This window comes from Chrysochloris asiatica, unplaced genomic scaffold (genome assembly GCF_000296735.1).
Source record: "Chrysochloris asiatica unplaced genomic scaffold, ChrAsi1.0 scaffold00061, whole genome shotgun sequence".
In the NCBI taxonomy this organism is placed as follows: Eukaryota; Metazoa; Chordata; class Mammalia; order Afrosoricida; family Chrysochloridae; genus Chrysochloris; species Chrysochloris asiatica.
In genome coordinates, this window is record NW_006408579.1 from 14,893,189 (window position 1) to 14,904,267 (window position 11,079).

Sequence of the window (11,079 nt, forward strand, 5' to 3'; positions counted from 1 at the left end):
TCATGGAGGTTGTTGTTGTTGTTAAGTGCCGTCGAGTCGGTTCCAACCATAGCGACCCTGTATAGGGTTTCCGAGGGTGTAAATCTTTACGGGAGTAGAAAGCCTCATCTTTCTCCCGCAGAGCGGTTGGTAGTTTCGAACTGCTGACCTTAAGGTTCACAGCCCGATTCGTAACCACTACACTGGTAGTAACTCTAAATGCCAACAGAGAGGGCAGGAGTCTTCATATCCAGTATCAATGTTATCCCTCTGTACACAGGGTAGATAGGGATGGAAACTTAGACACTGGTTACCTAAAATGAGGGGGCAATAAAGGCATGAAGTGACTGGCTTACAAAGTTTCAAGAAGGGGGGTGGGGAAGAAAAAGTCCCCACTGAATAGTTTTTACCTTGTCTAGATGGGTCTGGTCAAAAGAGATGGGGATAAGATTCATATGACTCAATAGTGAATCATTGGTGTCATGACTAACTGTGACTGTCACAACTGGAAAAGTAGAAGTTTTGTAATAAAAACAGGGAAGCGGTTAATCTTACAGTCCAGAAGCAGAGGACCCTAGGACCATCAAAGGAGAAGAGCACAAGCAGAATGCGGGACCTTATCCAGAGAAGTAGCGATGCCAGAGATGGAGGCAGAGATGGGGACATGGAGAGGGGGAGTGGCTGAGGACTCTAGATTCATAGGAAGAGAGAGACTAGGAGCCAGTGGCCAGGAGGCAGAGTTGCAGAATGTGCCCTTTGGTGGTATAAATTATTACATATGCCTGAGTGGTTGTTTTGTTGTTGTTTTTTTGTTTTTTAAAAGAGCTAAAGTGAATATAGAGAAATACTGTTAATTGATGGTACAGGGAGGGGATTATAACCATTGTAATGAAATAAGGTCTATGATTTGTTGAATGTAAAACTGATGATCTGCCCTGTAAACTTTCACTCAATCCACAATAAAAATCTTTTAAAAGGAAAAAAAAAAGTCATTTCTGTGCTTACAAGACTTAATAGAGGTTACAGTGTTTATTTCGTAAATAAGAGAAAGGTCAGTTGCGGGGGTAAACTGATTTTTAAATTTAAGTAACTCTTTAAAACATAAGAGTTACTTAATGAACAAAGAGTAATTCTTTCGTAATGTCCCCTTCTAATGGAATTTACCTTGAACTTGATTAGATTGTATTAAAAAACACTCTCAGATAAGAGAGACATTAAAAATAACCTGAAACACTACACTTGTCTGCTTGGACTTTCCAAAACATTAGAATAGTAACAGCAAGTACAGACTAAAATGAATGCAACCAATAACTCCTTTCAAGTCAGTACTGTAGGGTATTAACAATAACTGGGGAAACATTCCGGTGTAAGCCAGGTGGCCAGGGTTCAAGTCCTAGGTTTGCTGTTAAATAGCTGTGTGGTGCTGGGGAAGTAACTTATCTCTGAGCTTCAGCTTTCTAATAGGAAACATGAAATGTTTGGATAAAGTAAAATTAAAGAGCACTTCTGTACAGGGTTTCCCAGAAGAAGCTGGTGGGTTTGAACTGCTGACCTCGTGGTTTGCAGTTCGGTACTGATTCTACAGCATCACATCAGGAGTCCATAGATTAAATTGCAAACCCCAAATTATATGCAGATTGGTCGGACCATGATTCTCAGTGGTTTGGCAGTTATGTTATGATCCCCAAGAATGTGATGTTATGCGATAAGCCAAGAATAGGGTCAAGGGAGTCCTGATATGGTGCTCTAGGATAAGCACTGGACTGCTAACCACAAGGTCAGTGGAGCCAGCCACTCCTTTGGAAACCCTGTCCAGAGTTGCTATGAGTTGGCGCCAACTTGATGACACTTAACAACAAGAAGAACATCCCACACTTAATCTCATCAGGACCCTGGTGAGATGTAAGGGAGTTTGCAGGGATGTGACCTGTAACACCTTTTACAAGAGATAAAAGGAGAGAGAAGTGAGCAGAGAGAGAAGGCCTTACTACACTACTACCATCAAGGAAGAGTTGGAAATGGAATGAGTCCTTTGGACTTAAGATTCCTGAACTGTAAAGCTCCTAGGTCTAGGAAAAGATTGATGCCAAGACACATAAAGTTCTCCAAAGAGCTACCAATGCTGAAAGGAGACAAGGACTTTTCCCCAGAGCTGACAGACAGAAGCCTTCCCCAGAGTTGGCTCTCTGAATTTTGTACTTCTTGCCTTCTATCCTATGAGCAAATATATTTCTGTTTATTAAAACCATCCATTTGCGATATTTCTGTTATAACATGGCTAGACACTATGCCAAGAAATTTGGAAGGCAGCTACCTGAACAACCAACTAGAAGAGAACTGTACTGTGTCCATTTCAAAGAAAGGTGATTCAACAAAATACAGAAATTATTGAACAATTTCATTAATATCACAAGTTAGTACAATTGTGCTGAAGATAATTTCAAAATGGTTACAGTAGTACATTGACACGAAAGTGTCAGAAATTCAAGCAACAGTCAAAAGAGAATGTAGAAGACGGCCTATCACTGTATAAGGTACATAGATCTTAGCTGAAAACAGAGAATACCAGAAAGATGTTTTCTTGTGCGTTGTTGACTATGCAAAGGCTTTCAACTGTGCAGTTCATAATAAATTATGGATGACACTGTGAAGAAAGGGAAACTCATAACACTTAATTGTGCTCATGTGAAACCTGTACATAGACCAAGATGCAGTTATTCAAACAAAACAAGAGGGTACTGCATGGTTTAAAATCAGGAAAGGCTAGTGTCAAAGTTGTATCCTTTCACTACAATATTCAATCTGTATGATGAGCAAATAATCAGAGAAACTGGATTATATGAAGAACAAGCCATAAGGATTGGAGGACACTCTTTAAGAACCTACAATATGCAGGTGATACAGCATTGTTTGCTAAAAGGGAAGAGGACTTGAGTACTTTCTGATGAAGATCAAAGACTACAGTTGGTCATCAGTATGGATTGCACATCAATATAAAGAAAATGAAAATCTTTACAACTAGACTAACAAGCATCATCAAGATGGGTGGAGTAAAGAGTGAAGTTGCCAAGGATTTCATTTCACTTGAGTACAGAATCAATGCCCATGGATGCAGAAGTCAAGAAATCAAATGGTATAGTACACTGGATAAATCAGCTGCAAAAGGCATCTTTAAAGTATTAAAGAGCAAAGATGTGACTTTAAAGACTAAGGTGTGCCAGACCCAACCCATGGTATTTTTAATCACCTTATATGTGTGGAAAAACTGAACTATGAATAAGGAAGACTGGAGAAGAATTTATGTTTTTAAATTATGGTGTTGGTGGAAAAATAATGATTATAGATAGCAAGGACTGCCAGAAGAATGAACACATCTGTCTTGGAAGAAGTACATCCAGAATGCTCCTTAGAAGGGAAGATGGTAAGACTTAAGCTCATGTACTTTGAACATTTTATAGAAGATATTATTGCATGATAAAACAAAGAGTGGGGGAAGTAGGATTTGAGTGAAATGTTAAATAAAAATCTAAAAAATACTCAGCCAATATTCTTCACTTCACTGCCCCCTAATTTGTAGTCATTTGAAATGGAGGAAACTTGTATATCACTCCTTAACCTAAGAAATTCCCATTACACACACATAAATGGCAGATTTCTTCCACATAACAAAATCATTCACTATTTTGAGGAACCAAAGAAACCTAATTATTTTTCCCTCTAGAGTTCTCGCTCTTATTGTTTAATGTTATATCTTATTTTATAGTGTCTTATCCTATTTTGCATTCATTGGCATTTCTGAGGTGCTGAATTGACAGCAGGAGAAACAACTGAAAACTTACTTGTAAGATCTAGCCACCCACCTATTGATCAATTCATTTATGCATTTACTCTTTTAATGAACATTAATTGAGCAGGTAGTCTACACAAGGCATTACGATAAGGTTGTGTGGGATAGGGAGAAGTTTACAGGTTTGAAGGGCAGAACAACATGACATAGGTTGCTCTAAGTGACGATCACCTATATGTTGAGACATAGTGAGAGTGAAGTATAAAGAGTGCTATTTAGTGGGTGGTCATATTGGACAGTTCCACAGCTTCTTAAATGGATAAATGGCCGTGGAATGTTGTATGAAGAGAAGAGCTTGCTTTTCTCACTAGCGGATGGAGAGCACTCATTAAGGGTATGAAAACTTTGTTCACTGGGTTCTGCCATCTGATACCATGTTAATAAGATAAATGCTTTCATTTTCTCTAACCATGCCTTACTCTCAACTTACAAAATACCTAGCCTTTAAACCATTTTAGCAAGTGAAAACCATAAATGTCCAATTTAATGTCTAGTTGCAAGAAAATGACCCTAAAGCATTTTGGAAATGGCATAATTTATGTATTTTGGAAACAACAAATAAAACATACCATTGCCACTTCCTTATTATTATCTTCAGATGACCCACAAATTGACTTTAAAAGCCATTTAACTTGTTTCCTTCTTTCTATTCTTGTAATGACTCACCTCGGTCCTGATTCCGGTGACGTTTCCAGTATAATAAGATTGAAATCAAGACCAGAAGAATTACCAGGGATACAATACTTAGCAACAGAGGAATTGAAAACCAAAAGCCTGCGGATATTGAAGAAAAGGAAAACAAAATCATCAGAGGACTACATCACAGTAGGTAAAACATGATAAAGCAATGGCTGTTTTTACAAGAGTTGATCTTGCAATTAAAATTGTCACTAAAATAGGTTTTGTGTTATATCTATGACTTCATTTACCTTAATAACATCTGAATAATAACAGCATACTTTTTGTGATAACTATATAAGAGCTATGTGTCTGATCTCATTTAGTCCACAAAATCCCCCATAAGTTAGCTATTACTATTAATAACCACATGGGACTCTTGGTGTGGTGCTGTATGATCAGCACTGGACTGCAAACCACAAGGGCAGCAGTTCAAACCCACCAGAGGCTTCTTGGAAACCCTATACAGAGTTTCTATGAGTTGGAACCAACTTGACAGCACTTAACAACAACAACAACATTAACAGGTGAAAAACTCGAGGCTCAGAGACGTGAAGTGAGCTAAAAGTCCCACAGTAGTAAATGGTGGAGTCCAGCCTTGGCCATATGTCTATTGGCCTTCAAACCGCATATTCTCTTCCATAGAGTCCGCTAAGGTCATATAAGCTTATTAAGGAAAATTGAGAATATCTAGAAAATTACAAAGAGCAAAACAATCTCATAATCACATACCCCAGAAATCATTCATCTCAATGTTTTTGTTGCATTCCTTCTAATGTAGTGCTTTGCGATTAAATTTCTTTTCAATAGTCAATACACACACCTTTCTTCCCAGTCAGTCTGAAAGTCTCATACAACACACAAGTCCCCACTGACAGATTAGTATATTTTCTTCAGGTGAATTTGCAGAAAATTGAAACAGGTCTTCTGCATTGTTGTTGTTGTTAGGTGAGATTGAGAAAGCACTAACTCATAGCAACCCTATGCACAACAGAATAAAACACTGCGTGATGCTGGGCCAGCCAACCTCACAATCATTGCTACATTTGAGCCCATTGAAGCTGCCACTGTGCCAGTCTATCTCATTGGGGGTCTTCCTCTTTTTCTCTGACCCTTCTCCAGTGACTGGTTCCTCCTGATAATATGCCAGAAGTATGAGAGACAAAGTCTGGTTATCCTAGCTTCTAAGGAGTACTCTGGTTATACTTATTCCAACACAGATCTCTTTATTCTTTTGCAGCTCATGGTACTTTCGATATTCTCCTTCAACACCATAACTCAAATGCATTAATTCATAATGATATTCTTTATCAACTGTCCAACCTTCACATGTACACGAGGTTAATGTGTTTGGGTCAGGTGCACCTTAGTCCTCAAACTGACATCCCTGCTCTTGAACACTCTAAAGAGGTCTTGTACAGCAGATTTGCCTAATTCAATACATTGTTTGATTTCTTGACTGCTGCTTCCATGATTGTTGATGGTTGATCCAAGCAAAATGAAGTCTTTGAAAACGTCAAACTTTTCTCCATTTATATGGACGTTGTTTAATGATCCAATAGTATTTTTGTCTTATTTACACTGAGGTGCAACCCATACAGAAGTTTGTGGTCTTTGATCTTCATCAGAAAGTATTTTAAGTTTCAGCTAGCAAGGTTATATCATCAGTATATTGCAAATTGTTAAGGAGTGTTCCTCCAATCCTGATACCATATTCTTCTTCATATAATTCAGCTTCTCAAATTACGTGCTCAGCATACACATTGAATAAGTATGGTGAAAGAATACAACCCTTTCCTAATGTTAAACCATTCCTAATTTTAAACCATTCAGTGTTCCCTTGTTCTGTTTGAATAACTGCCACTTCATCTATGTACAGGTTCCACATGAGCACAATTAAGTGTTCCGGAACACTCATACTTCGCAATGTTGTCCATAGCTTGTCATGATCCACACAATGAAAAGTCTTTGCGTAGTCAATAAAGCACAGGTAAACATGTTTCTGGTATTCTCTGCTTTCAGCCTGCTCCATCTGACGTCAGCCATGATATCCCTCATTCCACATCCTCTTCTGAAACCAGCTTGAACCTCTGGCAGTTCCCTGTCAATGTACGTTTGCAGCTGTTTTAAGATTATTTTTTTTTAAGTTTTACTTGTAGGTATCCTGTATGGAAGGGGAAAATTCTACCACTGCAAACCTTTTTGACCAATTTTACCCAAACATCCACTCTGATTAGTCTGGTTTTTGTTCAGAGACACCAGAAATGCCTATAAGAGATGCTCCTTAGGGACTATTGCACCCTGCAAGCTTGTGCAGGAACACTTTTCCCAGGTATTTCTATTCAAAATGCCACCCTCTCACTTAGAAACTAATTAATTAAAGAACAACAAGAGGCATTTAGTAGGTTTGCTACTGAGTGTTTCATTTATAGTTAGCACTTCAGACTGCATAGGGAAAGAAAACTGTTGCTGTTATTTCTAAAACATTTGATCTCTAAAACCAAGGTTCATTTTATTCTCTCATCCATCACTGTTCCTTCTGAATCGATAAGACTTAGAATCAACTGTTTAGAGAGAAACACAAGCGAGCAGAGGGGAAACTGAATGGGAGACAGCTAGTTTTAAAAGGGGAGATGAAGACACCTTAGGTCGGTCCCTTTCCTAGAAGCTTTATTGGCTGTTTCTCAAACTGCAGACTATACAAAGATTTCATCAGAGATATGACTTGCAGGAAATCTTCTTTAACAAAATTGAACTTGCCTGAGACTGGTCCCCAGTACTCCACGGAACACTCTTATTAAAGCATTTAACCCACAACTGCACAACTGCACAGCCATTTCTCTGTATTCCTTAGTAGACTAAGGAATAGCACTTAGTGGCCTAAGCATTCTCTGAGGGCAGGGCCCGAGTACTGCTCACTGTTGTATGTCCTGTGTTCAACACAGAACTTGGCACACAACAGACACTCCGAAATGTTGTTGTAATGCAATAATAAATGAATGAGTGAATCTTAGTAAAAATAATTCACATGTGGACACTGTTTTTAAAAATCTGCTTAATTTGCTTTCACAACTCTGTCTTCCTTTTCCTAATTACCCTCTTCCCTCCCCATGTAGCCCCCTTGTTAGGAGTAAGGTACTGTCTTCGCAGTTCTTTTCACAGGTGTGACCACAGCTAACTTTACCCACCCTCTCTTACCTTTTGTGACAGTTTGCTTGAAGTCTTTTACAGTCCCCAGATGTAGCACTTTGCAGATCACCTCCTTCCCCACCTGACTTTCGGGGTCTCTGATGTGCAGGATGCTCGTGACAGATGTAGTCCCATTGGGGTGTGACAGGCTTTCAGTGCTGTTCTCAATCCCTGACCCATCCACCTTCCAGTTGATAATGGGGGCTGGACGGGCAGTAGCAGAGCAGGTGATATTTAAGTGGTCTTCAAAGAATGTGTAGTTAAGAGATACTATGGGCTGTACTGGGACAAAAAAAATAAAAAGGTCTACCGTCAGCTACACACCTGCTTATCCCTTTAACTTTCCTCAGAAATGAAGGAAAGATAGAGCTAGCTAGAAAGATAGGGTGCCCCATCCCACACAAACCTCTCCCAGTTCTTTCTGTGACTCAATCTCTGACTTGCAAGATGGAGACTGGCCTAATACAACCCTAAGATGACATACCCTCTCTGAAATGTGTCCCTAGGATGCAGCAAGGACACTGAGAAGTCAGATACTCTTCTTTCCCAAGCAGTCCACAGTTCAAGTACTCTGTTCTCTTCCTTGGACAATGCAGGACCTTTGACTTATACTGAGCATTCTGCTCAAACAGTTTGGCAATCATCCCTGAGCAGCCCCTCCTTGCAAATAGCCCACACTTCTTACAGCACCAGCTGCTGTCTGTTTGAAGCTAAACCAGGGAATGAAAGGAATGGAGATTGGAAAATTCCTGCTTGGAAGATCACACAAAATGCAAATGATAATTTGAAGTTATGAGAGAAAGTTTTCTATTTTTGAATTTTTATTTTCGGGCTAGCTACAATCTGTTCTCTTAAATAGAAATGAATGCTTTTATTTTTTTTGGAACCTAAAACTTATCTCTACAGAGCAAATGCAGACTTGCCTTTTTGTGGCTGGCTTTGTAGCCCATACGTCAGTAAAGAGTCGTGTTAAGCAAAGACATGATCTATAATTAATGATCTATAATTACATGTTCTGGGGTTGGGGGGAGGGCGGGTTGCAGTAGGATGGGGGAAGTGGGGCTACAGAACTGTAGTTTTGTGCAAAAAGTGTCCAGATTATTAACGGCACTGTGCACTGCAGGAAGAAAGATAAAAATGAAGAAAGAGGATTATGGCTGATGTAGCCAAACTGCTGTCAGAGTTCCTGAGTGTGGCAAAGAATGGCCTACATGAAATCTGTAAATTTTGGCTAGAAAAGCTTAGCATAAACAATAACATCAGGATTACCAGCTATAAAATTCAGAGGTTTCTGTTTAAGAAAGCAGTGATAAGGTGAATGAAAAAAAGAAAAAAGGAACAGAAATAAAATATGGTATAAGAAAGGAAAAAAAGGAATATGAGATAGGCAAAAAGAAAGAGAAAGAAGGAAGGGAAGGAGACTGGAGGTAGAATAGAATGAACGACTAAAGCAAAAACCAAGAAGAAAGCTGGGCATAAGATCTTATACAGAGGACTCACTGTAGGCAAAATAAGTGAAAGAAAATTAATTGGTGATGTCATATCTGGCTTGCATTTTTACCAATTGTCTTCCCTCATATCTAACATCCTTAGCATGCTCAAACTCTCCTTTTAGTATTCTTAACTATCCTGTCTAAGCTTGTCTTTGTCCTAAAATGACCACCAAATGTCCCCTGCGTTAAAGTTACTCCTTAGTCCTACTTCTCAATCCTAAATCTCATAATCTCATCAAACCAGTACTCCTGGGTTTTAAAAGAATGCCTACTATTCTGTTACATTCCAAGTTCTCATTACTTCAGATATGATGAGCCTCCTCTGCATGTTTTCTTACCAATCCTGAGGCAGCTATCCTGAAGCCAAATGAGAATCTATCATTATAAGTAGCCCTGATGTTAGCCCAATATGACTCTGTCCTTTAAATCAAAATACTACTAAAGCTTTAAAGGACAGTAGCAGAGCAGGTAGAGAAATTCAGGTGCAGACAGTGACGGTGACCATTCTAGAGTCACATGATTGCTAGTGACAAAACCAGATCTGACAATATTGCTGCTACAGAGAGCTTGTTGTACTGATCACCATCATCTTAATTTACTCTTGCAGATAGTGGGATCTCCCAAAGATTGTTGTTGTTGCCTGTTGCCATCAAGTTGGTTCCAGATCATGGTGATCCCATGTGTGTACAGTAAATGTGTTCCATAAGATCATCAATGGCTGTGACCTTTTGGAAGCAGATGGCCAGTTCTTCTTTCCAAGGAGCCTCAGGATGGGTTCAAACCACCACCCTTTGATCTAGTAGCTGAGTGCTTAACTATTTGTGCTACCCAGGGCACCTCTTCAGAGCAAAGATAGCTCCTGGCAAAGATCTCAATGTAACCCATGAACATTCCAGTAGCTATAACAATAGTTACAATAGAATGGGAGGCTAACCTTTCTGTGGTTAAGACCTTGGAAAATGAGGCACAGCAACCATGTTCCAAAGATTCTGAAAAATAATCTCTGCCAAAAACAATGCATTTTCAGAGATGCTCACCATAGAGTGTGAGGCAGGTTTTTCCTGAAATCTTCCCAGAACCAAAGGTATTGAAGAGGCACATGTAACACCCCTCATCTTCCAGGGTGGTATTCCAGAAGGTTATGGTTGAGTCGCTGAGTCCCAGATGTGTGATGTTTACCCTGCCCTTAAAGACCGGCTGAACCTCAACCCCATGGTTCTTACTGAAGGTGACCATGTTTTCTGGGCTTGTAGCCTTCATTTTCTGCCATGTTACAATCAAGACTTCCTGATGAGTTTTCAGAGAGCAACTTAGGGAGGCTGATGTATGCAGCAGCTCTCTTTCATTCGTGGTCACCACTTGCCCTGTGAAAACAAGCATTTACATTTTAAAACATTAAATAAATAAATAAACAAGCAAACAAACATAGTTTCTGACTACAAAAGTAATGCATGTTTAAAGGCAAATATAGAAAAGATGGAGAACAGGGGCTACAACGTGCCCAGTAAAAGAGGCTTCCTGTGGGGCCTCTGCAATACATAAGACTATAGGTGGAAGCCTGAACCACATTCAGATCTCCAGAAATGGAAAATTCCCACTTGAAAGGACAAGCAGACCATCCTGGAGTGGCTAGAAGAACAGAAAACACTTCTTGAAAGAAAGACCTACAGGAAAAAATATAAAACAACATAGGCAGACCGACTGTTACTACAAGAACAAGCAACTTGCTTGCCCAGGAAACATCAAGGCAAGTGGTCGGGTCCCCTCAGTGCAAACCCCTTTCCAAGACTAAGACTCAATGGGAAAACACGCTGTGATTGGTTACCACGCTCGACATCGATAAGAGGAAGTGAGGGAAAAACAGCAATGAAGTGGTGAGCTAAGCCCTACAAC

The 11,079-nt window shown here is 39.6% G+C and overlaps 1 protein-coding gene across 1 annotated transcript in view; it reads right to left on the reverse strand.

The window, feature by feature from the left end:
* CD200 (CD200 molecule) overlaps window positions 1-11,079 on the reverse strand; it is a 108,849-nt gene that overhangs the window by 89,591 nt on the left and 8,179 nt on the right. The window contains exons 3-5 of the mRNA XM_006864211.1: window positions 10,224-10,544; window positions 7,703-7,975; window positions 4,493-4,600 (exon numbers count right to left, since the gene is read on the reverse strand). Of these exons, the coding sequence (XP_006864273.1) occupies window positions 4,493-4,600; window positions 7,703-7,975; window positions 10,224-10,544 (702 nt within the window). The remainder of the gene's footprint in view (window positions 1-4,492; window positions 4,601-7,702; window positions 7,976-10,223; window positions 10,545-11,079) is intronic.